Here is a 23,072-nt window from a genome sequence, read left to right as displayed (position 1 = left end):
GATTGAGGTCTTCAAGATTATGAAAGGATACAAAATATTATTCATTCATAGACGTGGCCGTCACCGGCAAGGGCAGCATTTATTGCCCATCCCCAATTGCCCTTGAGAAGATGGTGGTGAGCCGCCTTCTTGAACCGCTGCAGTCCGTGTGGTGAAGGTGCTCCCACAGTGCTGTTAGAGAGGGAGTTCCAGGATTTTGACCCAGCGACGATGAAGGAACAGCAATATATTTCCAAGTCAGGATGGTGCATGATTTGGAGGTGGTGGTGTTCCCATGCGCCTGCTGTCCTTGTCCTTCTAGGTGGTAGAGGTCGTGGGTTTGGGAGGTGCTGCCAAAGAAGCCTTGGCGAGTTGCTACAGTGCATGTTGTAGATGGGACACACTGCAGCCATGGTGCGCCGGTGGTGGAGGGAGTGAATGTTTAAAGGTGGTGGATGGGGTACCAATCAAGTGGACTGCTTTGTCCTGGATGGTGTCGAGATTCTTGAGTGTTGTTGGAGCTGCACTCATCCAGGCAAGTGGAGAGTATTCCATTACACTCCTGATTCCTGCCTTGTAGATGGTGGAAAGGCTTTGGGAAGTCAGAAGGTGAGACACTCACCACAGAATACCCAGCCTCTGACCTGCTCTTGTAGCCACAGTATTTATGTGGCTGGTCCAGTTAAGTTTCTGCTCAATGGTGACCCCCAGGATGTTGATGGTGGGGGATTCAGTGATGGTAATGCCATTGAATGTAAAGGGTCGGTGGTTAGACTCTCACTTGTTGGAGATAGTCATTGCCTGGCACTTGTGTGGCGCGAATGTTACTTGCCACTTATCAGCCCAAACCTGAATGTTGTCCAGGTCTTGCTGCATGCAGGCATGGACTGCTTCATTATCTGAGGAGTTATGAATGGAACTGAACACTGTGCCATCATCAGCGAACATCCTCACTTCTGACCTTATGTTGGAGGGAAGGTCATGAATGAAGCATCTAAAGATGGTTGGGCCCAAGACACTGCCCTGAGGAACTCCTGCAGTGATGTCCTGAGGCTGTGATGATTGGCCTCCAACAACTACAACCATTTTCCTTTGTGCTAGGTATGACTCCAGCCAGTGGAGAATTTTCCCCCTGATTCTCGATGACTTCAGTTTGACTAGGACTGCTTGATGCCACACTTGATCAATTGCTGCCTTGATGTCTAGGGCAGTCACTCTCACCTCACCTCCGGAATCCAGTTCTTGTTCCAGTTGTTTGAACCAAGGCTGTAATGAGGTCTGGAGCCTGTACTGGAATAGCTTGGCTAGAGGTGCAGCTAGTTCTGGCGCACAAGTCTTCAGCACGACAGCCGGGATGTGGTCAGAGCCCATAGCCTTTGCTGTATCCAGTGTGCTCAGCCATTTCTTGATATGATGTGGAGTGAATCCAATTGGCTGAAGTTTGGCTTCTCTGATAGTTGGGACCTCAGGAGGAGGCTGATATGGATCATCCACTCAGCACCTCTGGCTGAAGATGTTTGCAAACGCTTTAGCCTTATCATTTGCACTCACGTGTTGGGCTCCGCCACCACTGAGGATGGAGGTATTCATGAAGCCTCTTCCTCCCGGTTTGTTGCTTAATGGTCCACCACCATTCACGACTGGATGTGGCAGGACTGCAGAGCCTTGATCTGATCCGATGCTTGTGGGATCCATTTGCTCTGTCTATAGCATGCTGCTTCTGCTGTTTAGCATGTATGTAATCCTGTGTTGCAGCTTCCCCAGGTTGGCACCTCATTTTCAGGTATGCCTGGTGCTGCTCCTGGCATGCTCTTCTGCACTCCTCATTGAACCAGGGTTGGTCCCCTGGCTTGATGGTAACGGTAGAGTGAGGGATATGCCGGGCTTTGAGGTTGCAGATTGTGGTGGAATACAATTCTGCTGAGCTGATGGCTCACGTCAGGGTGGAATATAGCAGATGTTTCCACTTGTGGGGGAGATCAAAACTAGGCAGCATAAATATGATAGTTGCGAATAAATCCAACAGGGAATTCAAGTGAAACTTCTTTACCGAGAGAGTGGTTAGAATGTGGAACTCGCTACCACAAGGAATAGTTGAGGCGAATAGCACAGATACATTTAAGGAGAAGCTAGATAAACATATGAGGGTGAAAGGAATAGAAGGATATTTTGATAGGGTTAAATGAAGTAGGGTGGGAGGAGGCTCGTGTGAAGCATAGACACTGACATAAACCAGTTGGGCCGAATGACCTGTTTCTGTGCTTTGAATACGATGTAAAATCTGATACCGAGTCAGCGAAGGAGATATTAGGACAGGTGACCAAAAGGTTGGTCAGAGAGCTAGGTTTTAAGGAGCGACTTAAGGGAAGAGAGAAGTAGAGAGGCGGAGAAGTTTAGGGAGGGAATTCCAGGGCTTAGGCCTTAGGTAGCTGAAAGCACGGCCACCAATGGCGGAGTGAGGACAATCGGGGATGTACAAATGGCCAGAATTGGAGGAGCACAGAGTTCTCTCAGGGTGGTGGGGCTGGAGTGTGTTACAGAGATAGGGAGGGTCGAGGCCATGGAGGGATTTGTACATAAGAATGAGAATTTTAAAAGCGAGGTTTTGCCGGACCGGGAGCCTGTTGTGTATGGAGAAAGAGTCAGACTGAACATTGTGAGCTCAAAGTAAAGTGTGACCGTAGTCTTTTATTGCAGGTCTCCAGAGTGCCTCTCCAACCTGTGAAGCCTCCTTAAATACCTGTGCTCCCAAGGGATTATGAAATCCCTTGGGACTCTGGGGAATGAGCCCTCTAGTGGCTGTACAGAGTAAATACAAGTCCACATATACAACAACACTCCCCCCCAACGTAATTGTGTAACTATTTACAATGTGAGTCGATCTGGGGCCCTTCTTGCCCTGGCTGATCGTCGCGCTGTGAAAGCTGGTGTTGCTGAATCATTCGTTGGGCCCTCGCTGGGCTGCTGTGCAGCTGGTCTTGCTGGGCTGCTGGTGTGTTGGGCCCTGCTGGGCTGCTGTGGATGATGGGTTCTGCTTCGTGATCCACCGTGGTGCCGGTTGCCACTGATGTGTATGTTGGAGGAATCAAAACAGGTAGGGTCCAAGGTGGGTTGCTCAGGGTAGTCCGTGAATCTGAGTTTGATTTGGTCCAAGTGTTTCTGGTGAATGAGTCCATTTGAAAGTTTGACCCGAAACACCCTGCTCCCCTCTTTGGCCATGACAGTGGGGGGAAGCCACTTGGGACCTTGTCCATAATTCAATGCAAATACAGGATAATTGATTTCAATCTCGCATGACACATTTGCACTATCATGGTATGCATTTTGTTGAAGCCGCCTGCTCTCTACCTGTTCATGTAGATCAGGATGAACTAACGAGAGCCTTGTCTTAAGTGCTCTTTTCATGAGCTGTTCAGCGGGTGGGATCCCAGTGAGTGAGTGGGGTCTCGTGCGGTAGCTAAGCAGGACTCGGGATAGGCGATTCTGCAGTGAGCCTTCAGTTACTCTCTCCAAGCCTTGCTTGATGGTTTGCGCTGCTCTCTCTGCCTGACCATTGAACGTTGGTTTAAACGGGGCAGATGTGACATATTTGATCCCTTTACTGGTCATGAATTATTTGAACTCAGCACTGGTAAAACATGGCCCGTTTTCTCTCACCAGGACCTATTGGGTAAGCCGTGTGTAGCAAACATGGCCCGCAGGCTTTCAGAGGTGGCAGCGGACGTGCTAGCCGACATTATCTCACATTCAATTCACTTGGAGTACACATCTTCAACCACAAGAAACATTTTACCCACGAATGGGCCTGCATAGTCGACGTGTACCCGAGACCACGGTTTGGAGGGCCAAGACCATAAACTTAGCGGTGCCTCCCTGGGTAAATTGCTTAACTGTGAGCATGTGTTGCATCTGTGAAAGCAGGACTTTAAGTCCGCATCGATACCGGGCCACCACACGTGGGATCTGGCTATCGCTTTCATCATTACGATGCCTGGGTGGGTACTGTGGAGGTCATTGCTGAAGGTGTTTCTGCCCTTCTTGGGGACCACTACTCGATTGCCCCACAGAAAGCAGTCTGCCTGTATATTGACATTTCATTTTTGCGCTGTTGGAACAGCTTTATCTCTTCCTGAATTTCCACTGGGACACTGGACCAGCTCCTGTGAAGCACACAGCTTTTGACTAGCAATAATAAGGGGTCCTGGCTTGTCCAGGTTTTGATCTGCCGGGCAGTGACGGGTGATTGCTCACTCTCAAATGCTTCCATAACCATGGCTAGATCTGCGGGCTGCGCCATTTCCACCCCCATGGTGGGTAATGGCAGCCTACTGAGAGCATTGGCGCAGTTTTCTGTGCCTGGCCTGTGACGGATGGTGTAGTTGTATGCGGAAAACATGAGTGCCCATCTCTGGATACGGGCCGATGCGTTGGTATTTATCCCTTTACTATCGGAAAACAGGGATATAAGTGGCTTATGGTCAGTTTCCAATTCGAATTTTAACCCAAACAGGTATTGATGCATTTTCTTTACCCCATAAACACACGCTAACGCTTCTTTTTCAATCACGCTGTCAGCTCTCTCGGCCTTAGACAGACTCCTGGATATATAAGCAACTGGTTGCAGTTTCCCAAAATCATTAGCTTGTTGCAATACACACCCGACACCATATGACGATGCATCACATGCTAGTACCAAATGCTTACATGGATCATACAACACAAGAAATTTGTTTGAGCATAACAATTTTCTCACTTTTACAAAGGCATTTTCTTGGCTTTTGCCCCAAACCCATTCGCCCCCTTTTCGTAGTAAGACATGTAGTGGTTCTAGCAGTCTGCTGAGACCCGGTAAGAAGTTACCAAAGTAATTCAAGAGTCCCAAAAACGAACGCAGCTCCGTCACGTTCTGTGGCCTCGGTGCGTTCTCTATTGCTTCCGTCTTCGTGTTGGTGGGCCTGATGCCGTCCGCCGCAATCCTCCTTCCCAGGAACTCCATTTCAGGCACCAGGAAAACGCACTTCGAGCATTTTAACCTGAGCCCGACGCGGTTGAGTCGACTAAGAACCTCCTCCAGGTTCTGCAGGTGCTCGACTGTATCCCGACCTGTGACCACAATGTCGTCCTGGAAGACCACGGTGTGCGGGACCGACTTCAGCAAACCTTCCATGTTTCTCTGGAATATTGCCGCCACTGATCAGATTCCAAACCTTTGTCTAATCAAAAGACCTTGGTGCGGGTTGATGCAGGTGAGGGCCTTCGATGATTCCTCCAGTTCCTGCGTCATGTAGGCTGAGGTCAGATCCAGCTTCGTGAACGTCTTTCCTCCCACCAGCGTTGCAAAGAGGTCGTTGGCTTTTTGGTATTGGTCCTGCAGGGAGAAACAATTGATAGTTACTTTGTAATCGCTGCAGATTCTGACGGTGCCGTCTCCCTTGAGGACTGGGACAATAGGACTGGCCCATTCGCTGAACTCGATCAGTGAAATGATGCCCTCTCATTGCAGCCGGTCTAGCTCGATCTCTACCCTTTCACTCATCATGTACGGTACTGCTCTCGCCTTGTGATACATGGGTCCATCCCCCGGAATTAGGTGGATCTACTCTTTTGCTCCTTGGAATTTCCCGATGCCTGGTTCGAACAGCGAAGGAAATTTGTTTAAAACCTGTGCACACGAAGTGTCGTCAGCGGGCGATTGCACTCGGAAGTCGTACCAGTTCCAGTGTATCTTTCCCAGCCAGCTTCTGCCGAGCAGCGTGGGACCATCGCCCGGTACCACCCAGAATGGGTAGCTTGTGCATCGCTCCATCATAGGAGACCTTTACGGTAGCACTGCCGATTACAGGAAACAGTTCATTAGTGTAAGTTCTAGTCTCGTGCGAACTGGAGTTATGTCTGGCCTTGAGGCCTTGTTGCACCACAACCTTTCGAAAGTCTTTTTGCCCATGATGGACTGGCTTGCGCCCGTGTCCAGCTCCATTGACAACGGGAGTCCATTTAGTTCAACATTCAGCATTATCGGGGGACAATTCGTGGTGAATGTGTGCACCCCATGTACCTCTGCCTCCTCTATCTGAGGCTCTGGTTCATAGTGATCCTCTGTTGATCTATCCTCCTCTGCAACGTAGTGGTTTGCAGGTTTAACAGGATTAGCAGCTCGCCTGCACACTCATTGGAGGTGTCCCATTGTTCCACAGCCCTTGCAAACGTATCCTTTGAATCGGCATGAATGGAAACGATGATCACCCCCGCAGAGCCAACAAGGTGTTAATGGCCTTGCATTCATCAGCCTTGATGGTGGACTCTGAGACATCTGCGGACGTGTAGCTGCAGGTATGTATGACCTGCCCTGTACGTTACAATTCGAAAACAACATCACTTTGTTCACAGTACTTGTAGCAGCACTTGTGTGCTGAGAGATTTGCTTCGTATTGTCACTGGTGGCAATGAATGCCTGGGCTATCGCTATGGCCTTACTCAAGGTTGGGGTCTCTGCAGTCAAAAGTTTGTGAAGTATGATTTCGTGGCCAATGCCAAGTACGAAAAAGTTTCTGAGCATGTGCTCCAAATGTCCTTCAAATTCGCAATGTCCTGCAAGGCGTCTTAGCTCGGCGACATAACTCACCACTTCCTGGCCTTCAGACCTTTTGTAGGTGTAGAACCGGTACCTCGCCATCAGAATGCTTTCCTTCAGGTTCAAATGCTCTCGGACCAGTGTGCACAAATCGTCGTACGATTTCTCCATGGGTTTTGCTGGAGTGAGCAGATTCTTCATGAGGTCATACGTTGGTGCCCCACAGACGGTGAGGAGGATCGCCCTTCATTTGGCAGCGCTCTCTTCCCCATCTAGCTCGTTGGCCACGAAGTATTGGTCGAGTCGCTCCACAAAAGTTTCCCAATCATCTCCCACCGAAAATTTCTCCAGGATGCCTACTGTTCTCTGCATCTTTGGGTTCACTATCTGTATCTCATTGCCAGTTGCTGTGTATGGAGAAAGAGTCAGACTGAACACTGTGAGCTCAAAGTAAAGTGTGACCTTAGTCTTTTATTGCAGGTCTCCAGAGTGCCTCTCCAACCTGTGAAGCCTCCTTAAATACCTGTGCTCCCAAGGGATTATGGGATCCCTTGGGACTCCAGGGGATGAGCCCTCTGGTGGCTGTACAGAGTAAATACAAGTCCACATATGCAACAGAACCAATGTTGGTTTGCGAGCACAGGGCGTGATGGGTGAACGGGACTTGGTGCGAGTCAGGGCTTTATCTCATTACACCTGTTGGCCCCTTATCTTTCGGAGCATCAAGTTGCAAGGCAGAGGGAACTGGGTGGAGAACCTGCTTGGGACAAAAAATGGTCAGAAATCATTTGATAAATTTCTGAATGTTCGTAAAATGAATGACAAATTAGCCAGTCCACTGGACTGAAAACTGGATTGGTGATAGAGGGCAGATATACCTGCAATACTTAAAATTTGATGATAACGCTCATTCCAACAATGATTATTTATTTGCATTGGATCCAGCCCTTTGCAATTTTCCACCCAGCTCCCTCTGCATTGCCACTTCCCTCGAAGCTCTCCTGTTTATTCATTCTTTCAATTCCCCATTCTCCTCTCCGTAACCCTTCCCTTTCCCCATTCTCCTCTCTGTAACCCGCCCTTTCCCCATTCTCCTCTCTGTAACCCACCCTTTCCCCATTCTCCTCTCTGTAACCCTCCCCTTTCCCCATTCTCCTCTCTGTAACCCTCCCCGTCCCCCATTCTCCTCTCTGTAACCCTCCCCTTTCCCCATTCTCCTCTCTGTAACCCTCCCCGTCCCCCATTCTCCTCTCTGTAACCCGCCCTTTCCCCATTCTCCTCTCTGTAACCCACCCTTTCCCCATTCTCCTCTCTGTAACCCTCCCCTTTCCCCATTCTCCTCTCTGTAACCCTCCCCGTCCCCCATTCTCCTCTCTGTAACCCTCCCCGTCCCCCATTCTCCTCTCTGTAACCCTCCCCTTTCCCCATTCTCCTCTCTGTAACCCTCCCCGTCCCCCATTCTCCTCTCTGTAAACCTCCCCTTTCCCCATTCTCCTCTCTGTAACCCTCCCCATCCCCCATTCTCCTCTCTGTAACCCTCCCCTTTCCCCATTCTCCTCTCTGTAACCCTCCCCATCCCCCATTCTCCTCTCTGTAACCCTCCCCTTTCCCCATTCTCCTCTCTGTAACCCGCCCTTTCCCCATTCTCCTCTCTGTAACCCTCCCTTTCCCCATTCTCCTCTCTGTAACCCTCCCCTTTCCCCATTCTCCTCTCTGTAACCCTCCCCATCCCCCATTCTCCTCTCTGTAAACCTCCCCTTTCCCCATTCTCCTCTCTGTAACCCTCCCCGTCCCCCATTCTCCTCTCCGTAACCCTCCCTTTCCCCATTCTCCTCTCTGTAACCCTCCCCTTTCCCCGTTCTCCTCTCTGTAACCCTCTCTTTCCCCATTCTCCTCTCTGTAACCCTCCCATTCCCCATCCTTCCTATCCTCTCTATTCCTCTTTCTCCATTGTTTTTATCCTCTTCTCTCTCTTCTCCTCCTGTTCCCCCATTCTTCTTATCCAATTCCCCTCCCCTGTGCCCATTCTCTTGCCCCTTGTATCCTTTCCCATTACTGTCAAGTGCTCTGCCTGTGAAGAGCAGCAGAGAAAATGATTATCTGATCATTGCTCCGAGACAGATTATTTAAACCCCCGGGAACTTTTTAGTCGGGCCCCATTTGGGGAGTGACTTAGGGTGCTCTACCTCCCAAACCAGGTTGATGGATTAGAGTTCTGCGAAGTGCAAATAGGATGACTCTAGGACTTAGAGCTCTGGGTTATGAGGGTGGAGTCGCAAAACATCACCCTAATTCTGGATTTCTCCCATACAGGTAATCCCGAGCAGAACATTCCATCCATTGGTTTGATACCGATGACTTCCACCTTAGCTGAAGAATACGTTGGTGATTTGCTGGAGCAATTGCCACAACTTGGCAGGTATGTAAAACGTCGCTGGCTGCCCAAATTGTTTCTCATGTTTTGACCCTTAATAACGGCTCTCGTTTCTTCACCTGCAGTGAGGACCCTGCACTTACGTCGCTGCTGAAGCTGAAAGAGTTTGATGAGGTTTTGCATTGGCATTCTGGAAGGCCAATTGCAGAAACCCTCCATGAGAGAACGAAGGAAATTTCCAAAGGTAAAATAAACCAGTTAATCAGATGTTTAAAAAAATCTCAAAGTACATAGTTCTTTCGAATTTACACCACATAAACAGCCCAACTGCTCCATGTTGGTGTTTATGCTCCACACGAGCCTCCTCCTACTCTATTTCATCTAACCCTATCAGTATATCCTTTCCCCGCTCATGGACTTATCCAGCTTTCCCTTAAATGTATCTCTGCTATTCGCCTCAACCAGTCCCGATGGTAGCGAGTTCCACATTCTCACCACTCTCTGGGTAAAGAAGTTTTTCCTGAGTTCCCTGTTGGATTTATTCATGACTGTCTTATATTTAATTGATATTCTAGTTTGGAATTTTCCCTACATATACCCTTTCAAATCTCTTCATCATTTCAAAGACCTTTTAAGTTTCAGCTGTGGCTCAGTGGGCAGCACTCTCACCTCTGAGTCAGAAGGTTATGGGTTTGATTCCCACTCCAGGGACTTGAGCACAAAAATCTAGGCTGACACTCCAGTGCAGTGCTGAGGGAGTGCTGCACTATCAGAGGTGCAGTCATTTAGAAGTAAGACATTAAACCGAGGCCTCGTCTGCTCTCTCAGGTGGACGTAAAAGATCCCGTGGCACTATTTCAAAGACGAGCAGGGGTGTTATCCCCGGTGTCCTGGCAAATATTTATCCCTCAAATCAACATAACAAAAACAGATTATCTGGTCATTACATTGCTGTTTGTGGGAGCTTGCTTGTGAGCAAATTGCTTCCTACACAACTACACTCCAAAAGTACTTCATTGGCTGTAAAGCGCTTTGAGACATCCAGTGGTTGTGAAAGGCGCTATATAAATCCAAGTCTTTCTATCAGGTCACCCTTCAGCCTTCTCTTTTCTGTAGCAAAAAGTCTCATCCTGTTCATTCTTTCCTGATAAATATAATATTTCAGTCCTGGTATCACACTTGTAAAAATGTTTGCACCTTCTCCAGTGCCTCGATATCCTCTGTGTAATATGGAGACCAGAACTGTACGCAGTACTCTAAGATAACCTCTCTGCTTTTCAATTTTATTCTTCTAGAATTAAACCCCAGTGCTTGGTTTGCATTTTCCGTCTTTCTGTCTTTCGGATGAGATGTTAGACCGAGGCCCCGTCTGCTCTCTCAGGTGGTGCAAAAGATCCCATGGCACTATTTCGAAGAGAAGCAGGGGGGAGTTCTTCCTCTGGTGTGCTGGGCCAATATTTAACCCTCAACCAACTAAAACACATGATTTGGACATGATCACATTACTGTTTGTGAGAGCTTGCTGTGTGCAATGAGAGATCTAGACAGAGTAGATAAGAGAGACACTGTTCCCACTGGCGGAAGGGTCGAGAACCAGAGGACACAGATGTAAGGTGATTGGTAGAAGAACCAAAGGCGACGTAAGAAAAAATATTTTTTTACGCAGCGAGTGGTTACGATTTGGAATGCACTGCCTGAGAGGGTGGTGGATTCAATCGTGGCTTTCAAAAGGGAGTTGGATAAGTACCTGAAGGAAAAAAAAAATGCAGGACTACGGGGAAAGGGCGGGAGAGTGGGATTAGCTGAGGTGTTCTTGCAGAGAGCCGGCACAGGCCCGATGGGCTGAATGGCCTCATTCGATGCTGTAACAATTCTATGATTCTATGACTATAATTAATAGAACTTTACATCACAGAAACAGGCCATTCGGCCCATCTATCCCATGCCGGTGTTTATACTCCACTCGAGCCTCCTCCCACCCGACTTCATCCCAACCAATCAGTATAATATTCTAATCCTTTCTCCCTCCTGCACGTATCTAGCTGCCCCTTAACTGTGCTGAATAGTGGCTAGTTTTATAGCGAGATTACCTCACAAGCCCTCATACTTCAGCTTTTTAGTCAGCTACACTGTGAAACTGGGTGCCAAACATTGCAAAAAGAAGGAAAGACTTGCATTTATATAGCGCCTTCCACGACCTCAGGATGTCCCAAAGCGCTTTACAGCCAATGAAGCACTTTTGAAGTGTAGTGACTGTTGTAATGTAGGAAACACGGCAGCCAATTGCACAAAGCAAGCTCCCACAAACAGCTATGTGACAATGACCGGATAATATGTTTTTTGTTGGTATGTTGATTGAGTGATAAATATTGGCCAGGACACCGGGGATAACTCCCCTGCTCTTCTTCGAAGTACTGCCATGGAATCTTTTACATCCTCCTTTCCCCGACACTGCGTGTCTCCCACCACAGTCAGCACAAGGCACATTCAGTAAATAAACGTGTGTGTGTTCTGATCCGTGACTGCACAGTGTAGTGTGTTTAGCGATAAATCAAGCGTGGGGATTCCACTGACTCACTGGTGCGTTCATTGTCACAGCCTTGTCCATGTGACACAGGTTAGCAAGGCTGTAAAAAAGCAAACCAAGCACGAGGGTTTATTTCTAGAGGTACAGAATCGAAAAGTAGGGAGTTTATGCTAAACCTGTATCGAACCTTGGTTAGACCACATTTAGAGTACTGCGTCACCATATTATAACAAGGATATAGACGCACTGGGGAGGGTGCAGAGAATATTTACAAGGATGATACCAGAAACGCAAAGATATCTGGTCTCTTTTTTTATTGAAAAAAGAAGGCTGAGGGGTAACCTAATAGAGGTCTTTAAAATTATGAAAGGTTTTGATAGAGTGTATACAGAAAGAATGTTTCCACTTGTGGGGAAGAGCATAACTAGAGGCCAGCAATATAAGATCGTCACCGAGAAATCCAATAGGGATTTCAGAAGAAACTTCTTTACCCAGAGAGTGGTGAGAATGTGGGACTCACTACCACAGGGAGTGGTTGAGGTGAATAGTATCGATGCATTTAAGGGGAGGCTGGACAAGCATATATGAGGGAGAAGGGAATAGAGGGTTATGTGGATAGACTTAGATGAGGAAAGACGGGAGGAGGCTCGAGTGGAGCATAAACACCGGCATGGACTGGTTGGGCCGAATGGCCTGTTTCTGTGCCGTATATCCGGTGTAATCCGATGTAATCCGATGTAATCATTCATTTATTATCTACATCAGCATCTGTCAAAGATCCCAAGGAAAGAAAAAAGATGTTACGCCAGCAGCAAAAACAAGTTGTGTTTGAGAGACTTTATGGAGAATCCCTGAAAGAAAATGCAGCCGTGACAATTGTCACCAATCAGACTGATGTTGCCAAGAGCCCATCAAAACAGCAACCAAGTCCGAGAAAGGGCAACAGCAAGAAATCAGGGGTGAGTCGAACACCAGATTCTGCCTTTTACTTTTCTTTGCTTGCCGGTTTTCTCACTGATTCTCTGCCCTCCTGAAAGGCATTGACTCCTCGCTGGGCAGCAGACAATGTTCCCTCTAATTCTCTTTCCCTGCTCGGGCCCTTTTCAATTCACTGTGTGACCGTGCGTGCGCAGTATCTCTTCCAGTGGCAGCGGTCAGTGAGCGGCCTGCGCGGGACCTCGCCATCAGAGCACGGCCGCGCACCTAAGGGGAACATTGACGGCGGGGAACTTTATCCAAGTTTTGTGCATGAGACTCGAACATGAGTTTATTCCCTGACTGAGAGGCAAAAGGGTCAAGCCCAATCTTATACTCAATGCAACAGCCACACACATGCACACACACAACGCACATACTCACACACATACAAACATGAACGCACACACATGCACACACCCATACAGACATGTATGGACACACATGCACACACACATACAGACATGTATGGACACACATGCACACATACAGACAGACATGTACACACACTTGCACACACACAGACATTCGCACACACAGGGATAAGCACGCACACGACAACGTACGCTCAAACACACACATAGACACTTGCGCACGCACACACAGACACAGATACTCACACACACAGGCACTCACACCCACATATACAGACACTCATGCGCACAAACACACAGCCACTCACACACTCATGCATGAGCGCGCACACACACACACAAAGGATATGGGGATAGTGCAGGAATGTGGAGGTGATGTTGAAGATCAGTCATGATCTTATTGAATGACGGAGCAGGCTCGTGGGGCCGTATGACCGACTTATGCGCCTATTTCTTATGTTCTTAGGTTTAGGATAATGATCAGAAAACATCATCATAGGCAGTCCCTCGAATCGAGGATGACTTGCTTCCACGTCTAAAACTTCACAGGTGTTTCAATGAAGGACCTAATATTTCAGGTCCCGAACTACATATTGAAGGGTGGAAGATGCGTGGATTGTTTTAACGTGGGGTGGCCGTTGCACACCAGCCACCACATGGGCTTGACAGAGCTTCGTCCAGTGGCAAGGATTAACCAAGACGACTGGAGACCAGCTCTGCTCTACAGACCTAGTGTGCTGCCCCTGGGCCCTTGGCCCTGAACTTACGCCTCTCCTGGGCCCCGATCACAAGCGGTGTGTACACAATAGTACAGTTTACAACAGTACAACTCAGGCTTGTCCAACAAGCCCCTGTCGTGCTGATTTACCGCGACCTAAAGACACCCTCCCGCGAACTAAACTATCACTGGACCTTCCAACACCAAACCCCCTCTGGTTTGGTAAGAACATACAGGCATCCCCTTTCCCAGTGAAATGGTCTTGTGGGGTGTAGGCTTGGCAATACTCACCGAAATTGCCCTTGATCTTGCTTGCAGCTTCTTCACGTACATCTCGGTTCCGTACCGGCCTTGCAGTATGCGAGTCCCAGTCTGAATTGAAGTCCGGCTGGGTTGGAAGAGCAAGGCTCAGCTCTTCTTGATGTACCATTGTGGTGAGGGCAGGAGAGAGAGAGAGAGAGCTATCCCAAACGGCTCTCTGATATATCCCCCGATATACAGACCGCTGTCTGTGTTTTGATGGATGCAGAGCCTCAGGGCATGCTTTCCAGGCTTCCTCCCAGGTCTAGATGGGTCATCCACTCGAGTCCTTTGTGGTCTCTTCCTGCCTTCTTGGGCCTGACCTCCGTGGTAACAAAGACATTCCTGATGACCTCTTCCCTGACCTTGAATACCAAGACCAATTGTCACTCTCCTGCCCCCTGACCCCTATCAATCGCACCTGTACCTGTTTCTACATTACTTCTAGAGTTTGCTTGTTGCTCACTTATATTCCATCTGATATAAGAACTAGGAGCTGGAGTAGGCCATTCGGCCCTTCCAGCCTGCTCCACCATTTAATAGCTGATCTTCTCCCTCGTCGCCACCTTCCCGCACTATCCCCATATCCGTTAATTCCTTTTCATCCTCAAAATGTATCGATCTCTGCCCTGAATATACTCAATGTCTGAGCATCCACAACTCTTTTGGACCGAGAATTTCAAAGATTCACAAGATTTTGAGTGAAGAAATTTCTCCTCATCTCAGTCCGAAATGGCCTACCCCTTATTCTGAGACTGTGATCCCGTGTTCTAGATTACCCAGCTAGGGGAAACATTTTCTCAGAATTAACCTTAAGCCCCTTAAAAATGTTATATGTTCCAATTAGATCACCTCTGATTCTTCAGAACTCTAGGCACTATAGGCCTAGTCTACTCAATCTCTCCTCATAGGGCAATCCCCTCATCCCAGGAACCAGTCAAGTGAACCTTTGTTGCACTCCCTCTGTGGTAAATATGTCTTTCCTTAGGTAAGGAGACCAGAACTGTACACAGTACACCAGGTGTGGCCTCACCAATGCCCTGTATAATTGTAGTCAGACTACTTTACTCTTATACTCTAATCCCTTTTTAGCAAAAGCTAACATACCATTTGCTTTCCGAATTGCTTACTTTACCTACATGTTAACTGTCTGTGATTCATGTACAAGGACACCCAGGTCCCTCTGAGTGCAAACATTTCCCAGTCTCTCACCAAAAAATGTTCTGCTTTTTTTGTTTTTCCGCTCAAAGTGTATAACTTCACACTTCCCCACATTGTATTCCATTTGCCGTGTTCTCAGTCAACCTGGCTGTATCTCTCTGCAGCCTCTTTACCTCCTCCTCACATCTTACTTTCCCACCTAACTTTGTGTATCAGCAAACTTGGATAAGTTACACTTGGCCGCTTCACCTAAGTGATTAATAATGATTGTAAATAGCTGGGGCCCGAGCACTGACCCTTGCGGTACCCCACCTCCTACACGTTACCTGTCGGGGTTCTGACCATGTGCAAATTTTACCTAACGTCCTTGTGTAATCTCTTAAAAGCAGAGGAAGAGTGCCGAGCTCATCATTGAAGTGCAGGAGAAAAAGAGGAAGGAAGAAGAGGAGAGAAAGGCCAAGGAATTATGGAGCTCGTTGCAAGAACCAATTAGAAAGCAAATGAGTCAGGACATCGACAAAGGAATCAAAGCTCTGGACAGATTTCTGCAGAATTGTAGAAATGAATGTGTGAAAGTTACCGTTGAGTTAGAAGGGATTAAATACTGCCTTAAAGCCTGGGTCCAACATTGCAGGTCTACAGGTAGGAAGCACGCATTCACTGTGGATTTAAACCAAGCTTTCCTGACAGATCTGGTAATACAACAACAACTTGTATTTATATAGAACCTTTAACATGCCAAGACGTCCCAAGACGCTTCACAGGAGCGTTAGCAGACAACATTTTGACACCAAGTCGCTCAAGGATATATTAGGACAGTTGAACAATAGCTTGGTCAAAGAGGAGTATCTTAAAAGAGGAGAGAGAGGTAGAGAGACAGAGAGGGTTAGGGAGGGAATTCCAGAGCTTAGACAGCTGAAGGCACGGCCGGCGATGGTGGAGCAAAGCAAATCAGGATGCTCAACCCAGGGAGTTACAAATGCAAATGAGGCACAGCAAAAGGAAGGTAGTACTGGAGACTGAAAAAAAACATGCAAAATACTTAACGCAGAGGTAGAAAAATGCTCATCATCAAACAAGTGCACTTCGAAAGCAGCTAAACAACAGCAAACTATAGATGAGCACTAAATCTAGGCTGACAGTCCCAGTGCAGTACTGAGGGAATGTACCTGCTCTGGGAGTGTTTGATGGGACAGTATAGAGGGAGCTTTACTCTGCATCCAACGCATGCCGTACGTGCCCTGGGAGTGTTTGATGGGACAGTGCAGAGGGAACTTTACTCTGTATCTAATCTGTGCTGTAACTGCTCTGCGAGTGTTTGAACGGACAGTATCGAGGGAGCTTTACTCTGTATCTAACCCGTGCTGTTCCTGCCCTGGGAGTGTTTGATGGGGCAGTGTAGAGGGAGCTTTACTCTGTATCTAACCCCGTGCTGTACCTGCTCTGTGCGTGTTTGATGCGACAGTGTAGAGGGAGCTTTACTGAACTCTTGTAACTGGCGCAGCTTACAGCAGTGGGGTTAGGACCCAGGGAAGGTGTAGCATGGGCCAGCCCACAGTGCGATCTATGAATTCCAAGGATACGAGGAGTATGTGTGTGTATTATGTCCGTGCAGCACAGCTTGGTCTCCAGTCATCTTGGTTAACCCTTGCCACTGGACCAAGACCTTGTTCTGACAAGCCCGTGTGGTGTGCAATGGCCACTCCACGTTAAAAGAATTCATGCACAGGCATCTTCCACCCTTCAAGATGTAGTTCTGGAATGTCAGGTCCCTCATTGAAACACCTGTGAACAAATCCTTTTTTGGTGTGGAAATAGGTCATCCTTGACATGAGGGACTGTCTAATATCTAGTACTGAGGGAGTGCTGCACTGTCGGAGGTGCCGTCTTTCGAATGAGACGTTAAACCGAGGCCATATCTGCTCTCTCAGGTGGGATGTAAAAGATCTCATGGCACTATTTCGAAGAAGAGTAGGGGGGAGTTCTCCCCGGTATCCTGTACAATGTTTATTGTTCAACCAACGTCACCAAAACAGATTATCTGGTCATTATCACGTTGCTGTCTGTGTGAGCTTACTCTGTGCAAATGAGCTGCTGGGTTTCCCTAACTTACAACTTCAAAAGTATCTCATTGGTTGTCAAGCGATCTGGGGCATCCTGAGGTTGTGAACGGTGCTATATAAATGCAAGTACTATCGTTTCTTATTTAGTGTGTTTAAACCAGTTCGTCAATAATTGGTGAGGAATTGGCGATCTCACTTTGTAAGGCTCGTGGTGAACTGACCAATGCAACATGTCACATCGGGTCCAGGGGTTGGTGCTGCTCTGAGTTTGGAGCTGAGGTATATTGTTGGGGCAGTGCGGAGGGACCTTTACTCTCCATCCAAGCTGCATTATGCCTCGTACGAACGTACGAACAGTGGTGGACAGGAAAGGTCCCTCTGATCCAGCCAGCCTGTCCCACACAATTGCGATCCCTTGTGCATCACGGTATATACACTCCCCACCTCACCCGAAACCATGAGATCGACTGGGAGCGGCGAAATACCAGGTAAAAGCCCAGGCCAATTTGGGGAAAAATATCTGGGAAATTCCTCTCCGACCCAATCTCCGCCTGGAAATGATCGGATGCTCACACTGAGGCTGTCACCTCTAATTGGACGTATCCCTAGAGCTTGCATCACATGACCTCCTGCCTCTGACCACCCCGCCCCCACACCCCCGCCATTGGTCATCAACATGTCCATCCTCATGGTGCACTGCCTCCTACACCACTCTGAAAGTGAATGGACTCATCATTGTCCAACTAGACGCTCCTTGACTGTCAGTCAACAGGCTTTATTCCTGATATTTTCATAACTAATAAACAAAAGTGTTCACAAGAAGTTTTTTCAAAAAAAAGTCCGGATTATTTTTCTCCCGGGTGTTGCTCACAGCAGTGTCCTGGAGATGAATCTTTGATTTTTTTGGGGACTCCAGGACAGTCCTGAAGCATTGGCAACCTCTCGCTGACACCAAGCACCTGCAGTGTGGAAGACATCCATTAACAACAGAAACTTGCATTTATATAGCGTCTTTAACATTGTACAATGTCCCAAGGTGCTACACAAGAGCGTCATCAGACAAATATCTGACACCAAGCCAAATAAGGAGCTATTCAGGTGGTCAAAGAGGTAGGTTTTAAGGAGCGTCTTGAAGGAAAAAAGAGAGGCGGAGAGGTTTAGGCAGGGAGTTCCAGAGCTTAGGGCCCAGGCAGCTGAAGGCATGGCTGCCAATGATGGAGTGATTAAAATCAAAAATGCTCAAGGGGCCAGAATTGGAGGAGCAAAGATATCTCGTAGGGTTGCAGGGAGATAGGGAGGGACATGGCCATGGTGGGATTTCACAACAAGAAAGAAAACTTTAAAATCGAGGAGTTACTTAACTGGGATCCAAAGTAGGTCAGAGAGCACAGGGGTGATGGGTGAATGGAGCTTGGTGCCAGGATACAGGCAGCAGAGATTTGGATGACTTCAAGGTTACAGAGGGTGGAACATGGGAGATTGGTCAGGAGTGTGTTGGAATAGTCAAGTCTAGAGTAACAAAGACATGGATGAGGGCTCCAGCAGCAGATGAGCTGAGGCAGGGGCAGAGATGGGCGATGTTACAGAGGTGGAATTAGGCGGTCTTGTTAATGTTGCGGATACCTGGTCAGAAAGCTCATCTCGGGGTCAAATATAACACTAAGGTTGCGAACAGTCTGGTTCAGCCTCAGACAATCCCACTCTCCTGTGCAATCATCGCTCAGATTGATGAGCACAAAGATATTCATGTAAATGGAAAATAAAAGAGGCATTAACGCAGGTTGAGCTGACGAAATATGTTTCTGCCTCCAATTCTTTGAGCAGCAGAGCCTTCGAGAGACATGAAGACTGCAGTGCTTTTGATGCAAAAAATTCACAGTGTTCTGAACAGACGCGAGGATCAGCTGAGCCCGAAGACACTGACTGAGGTGGCTCATTACCTGAGAGAACTGGGATTCCTGAATCTCCGAGATTCAGTTATGAAGATGATAGACACAGATCAGGTAATAAATACCCATGTATATGTTGCTTGGATTAGAATCATAGAATGAGACAGCACAGACGGAAACCATTCGGCCTATCGTGCCTGTGCTGGCTCTTTGGTGGAGCTATCCAATTAGTCCCCCCACCCCTGCTCTTTCCCCATAGCCCTGAAAATTTTTCCTGTTCAAGTATTTATCCGATTCCATTTTGAAAGTTACTATTAAATCTACTCCCACCACTCTTTCTGGCAGCGCATTCCAGATCATAACTACTTGCTGCGTAAAAAATATGTTCTCCTCGCATTCCCTCTGATTCATTTACCAATCATCTTAAATCCTTATCCTCTGGTTACTGACCTTCTGCCAGTGGAAACAGTTTCTCCCTGTCTACTCTATCCTGATCCCTCATAATATTGATCACCTTTATTAAAACTCCCCCTAACCTTCTCTGCTCGAAGGAGAACAATCCCAGTTTCTCCAGTCTCACCACATAACTGAAGACCTCATCTCTGGTACCGTCCTAGTAAATCTCTTCTCAAAAACCTTCCAAACGTGTGCTGCCATAAAAGGATAGAACAGGGTACTTTCTAAATGGTGAAAGGCTAAAAACAGTGGATGCCCACAGAGACTTGGAGGGTTCAGGTACATAGTTCCTTAAAATGTCATGAACAGGTACAGAAAATAATCTAAAAGGCTAATGGGATGCTGGCCTTTATATCTAGAGGACTAGAATACAAGGGGGTAGAGGTTATGCTTTATGGTTTTGTAAATAGTCACAGAGAGTACAGAAGCAAGGATAAAATATTGATTTGGCCTCAGCAAGGACCAAGATGCTGCTTCTGCATCAGAATGTTTCCCCCTCGGCATCCTCGGCTCCCGTACACGTGCAACGACCACATCTGCCTTCATCCCCCCCAATGAGGCACCTCCTGAGGAGTTCCTTGGCCAGACACCGCGGAGCGAGGAGGGGAAGGGGTAGAGGTGGGGAGAAGAAGGGGAGGGGGGAAGGAAAGTGAGGTGCATTCCGCAGGTGATGGCTGTGTTATATCTCCATCTGAGTGTAAGCAATTTGTTGTAATGTATGGGGGCTGGGGACCACACACCTGCTTTGCCTTTGTATTCTGTGTTGTTGGTCTGTGCAGCAGAGCTTGGTCTCCAGTCATCTTGATTAACCCTTGCCACTGGGTCAAGAACTAGCTCTGTGAAGCCCGTGTGGTGGCTGGTGTGCAACGGTCACCCCACGTTAAAAGAATCCATGCACAGGCATCTTCCTCCCTTCAGTATGTAGTTTGGGAACTAGAATGTCAGGTCCCTCATTGAAAGACCTGTGAACTCATCCCTTTTTGTTGTGGAAGTGGGGGACTGCCTAATACTAATACAAGACTGTGTTGCTGGACATGTTGAACATTTGTTTGATGACAATGGTGGAAAAAGTGTGGTGTGGGCAAGGGTTGGATGTTATTGCCTGTGATACTTATGATTTCAGACCAATGTTGGTATAAGTTTTTTTATTGAAACAACCTTGTTGCGCATTGTCTCAGATAGCTGGACCGTTACACACTGGTGATTCCTTAACATGAAAGGGTTAAATACAACTTAACATCAATCAACATAAACTTTAACTGGCACCAAGGTGATGGGCACCATTGATGTCTGAGCTGCGCACACACACAGCAGTGTGTCAGCGTAGCCACTCACATCAACGTTCTTTCAGGCAAATCGTTCAGATATCAGCTCCTCACGTAAGAGTCTTGCAGCTATGTAGCCACCGCGGGCCCTTTCCTGCGGTCTGGAGGGGTTTGTGGGCATGGATACATAGCCAGCCTGATTGTCTGGCCCTAGGTCAGCGACCAGCCCCTCTTCGTCCTCTTCCTCTCTCTCCTGAGGTGGAGCATCAGTGCCTTCTGGCAATTCTTAGCCCCTCATGATAGCCAGGTTGTGCAGCATCGAGCACACGACCGTGAATTTACCTACGTGCTCAAGGTTGTATTGTAGCTCCCCTCCTGAGTGGTCAAGACATCTGAAGCACCGCTTAAGCAAAGTTATTGTTTGGTGGCCCCATTGCATTGAAAGTATAATAGCGATGGATCAGAAGCAATGATTTCTTCACTAAAATACACCTGGAGTATAGCTCCAATAGCCAGGTGTCTGAAAATATGCCTGTTGAGATGTTCACTTCACCTGAGAAGAACTGCAGTCAATGCAAACTCCGCCGAAGTTGAGGCAGCCTTTTTGAATGAAGCGACCTGTGATTTAAGAAATGCCAGCCACACTGCTGCCGCTTGTTCAGAACAGTTCCACTTTTTCTGGACGGTTTTTTGGGTGAGCGATATTTTGGGCGATATGTGCGAGGTGGTGAAAGTGACGCTAGGCGATCTCCTGGGCGTTAAGTTTTGCCAAATGTGCTCTTTACGACAAAAAAAAACTGAGCGGGCGGTATTGTTGATCTCGGCATTAATTCCGTGCGGAAAGTAACGCTGGGCGAAATTATGGGCTTTGATTTCGGTCATTCTGATGATTCCGCGGAAAAAAGTGGGCGAGCGGCAATATTTTTTCCTGGCATTAAGCACATGGGGAAAGTAAAGCTCAGTGATAAGTTTCCTAAAAATGCCCGTTTCCATTTTGTGCCAAAATGGGCGATATATGGGCGTTATACCTCGGCATTTCAGTGGTAAAATGGGTGTTAAGTGGCCGTTAAGCATGCAAAAAAAGTGGAGTTCCAGTCCATTGTCTCTAATAAACCCTAACCTTTCTTTAGTTATCCTCTTGCTCTTAATATATTTATAGAACATCTTTGGATTTTCCTTAATTTTACTTGCCAAGAATTTTTCATGCTCTCTCTTAGCAATCCTAATATCCTTTTTGATTTCACCTCTGAACTTTCTATATTCCTCCAGAGATTCAATAGTATTTGGCCCTCGGTATATGACATAAGCATCGCTTTTTTTCTTTATCCTCCCCTGTAAGTCCCGAGACATTAAGGAGGTTCTAGAATTGTTACTTCCACCCTTTTTCTTTAAACATAGAAACATACAAAATAGGTGCAGGAGCAGGCCATTCGGCCCATCGAGCCTGCAGCACCATTCAATATGATCATGGCTGATCATGCAACTTCGGTACCCTATTCCTGCTTTCTCTCCATACCTCCTGCTCCCTTCAGCCGTCAGGGCCACATCTAACTCCCTATTGAATATATCCAGCGAACTGGCCTCAACAACTTTCTGTGGTAGAGAATTCCACAGGTTCACAATTCTCTGGGTGAAAAAGTTTCTCCTCATCTCGGTACTAAATGGTTTACCCCTTATCCTTTGACTGTGACCCCTGGTTCTGGACTTCCCCAACATCGGGAACATTCTTCCTGCATCTAACCTGTCCAATCCTGTCAGAATTTTATATGCTTCGATGAGATCCCCTCTCATTCTTCTAAATTCCAGTGAATATAAGCCGAGTCGATCCAGTCTTTCTTCATATGTCAGTCCTGCCATCCCGAGAATCAGTCTGGTGAACATTCGCTACACTCCCTCAACAGCAAAAATGTCCTTCCTCAGATTAGGAGACCAAAACTGCACTCATGGTGAGGCCTCACCAAGGCCATGTACAACTGCAGCAAGACCTCCCTGCTCCTATACTCAAATCCTCTCGCTATGGAGGCCAACATGCCATTTGCTTTCTTAACTGCTTGCTGTACCTGCATGCCAACTTTCAATGACTGATGTACCATGACACCCAGGTCTAATTGCACCTCCCCTTTTATTAATGTGTCATCATTCAGATAATATTCTTCCTTCCTGTTTTTGCCACCACAGTGGATAACCTCACACTTATCCACATTATACTGCATCTGCCATGCATTTGCCCACTCAGCTAACCTGTTCAAGTCACCCTGCAGCCTCTCAGCATCCTCCTCACAGCTCACACTGCCACCCAGCTTAGTGTCATCTGCAAACTTGGAGATATTACATTCAATTCCTTCGTCTAAATCATTAATATATATACTGTAAATAGCTGGCGTCCCAGCACTGAACCTTGCGGTACCTCACTAGTCACT

General features: G+C 47.5%; 1 protein-coding gene across 1 annotated transcript in view; it reads left to right on the top strand.

Annotated features, from left to right (window-relative positions):
* The window catches only part of LOC139276698 (probable ATP-dependent RNA helicase DDX60), a 159,552-nt gene that overhangs the window by 25,671 nt on the left and 110,809 nt on the right, over positions 1-23,072 (top strand). Inside the window, exons 10-14 of the mRNA XM_070894704.1 lie at positions 8,864-8,969; positions 9,050-9,168; positions 12,217-12,410; positions 15,369-15,621; positions 18,867-19,045. Of these exons, the coding sequence (XP_070750805.1) occupies positions 8,864-8,969; positions 9,050-9,168; positions 12,217-12,410; positions 15,369-15,621; positions 18,867-19,045 (851 nt within the window). The remainder of the gene's footprint in view (positions 1-8,863; positions 8,970-9,049; positions 9,169-12,216; positions 12,411-15,368; positions 15,622-18,866; positions 19,046-23,072) is intronic.

This window comes from Pristiophorus japonicus, chromosome 1, assembly GCF_044704955.1.
Source record: "Pristiophorus japonicus isolate sPriJap1 chromosome 1, sPriJap1.hap1, whole genome shotgun sequence".
Lineage (NCBI taxonomy): Eukaryota > Metazoa > Chordata > Chondrichthyes > Pristiophoridae > Pristiophorus > Pristiophorus japonicus.
The sequence above is the reverse complement of the archived record's forward strand: the minus strand, read 5'-3'. Positions and strand labels throughout refer to the sequence as shown.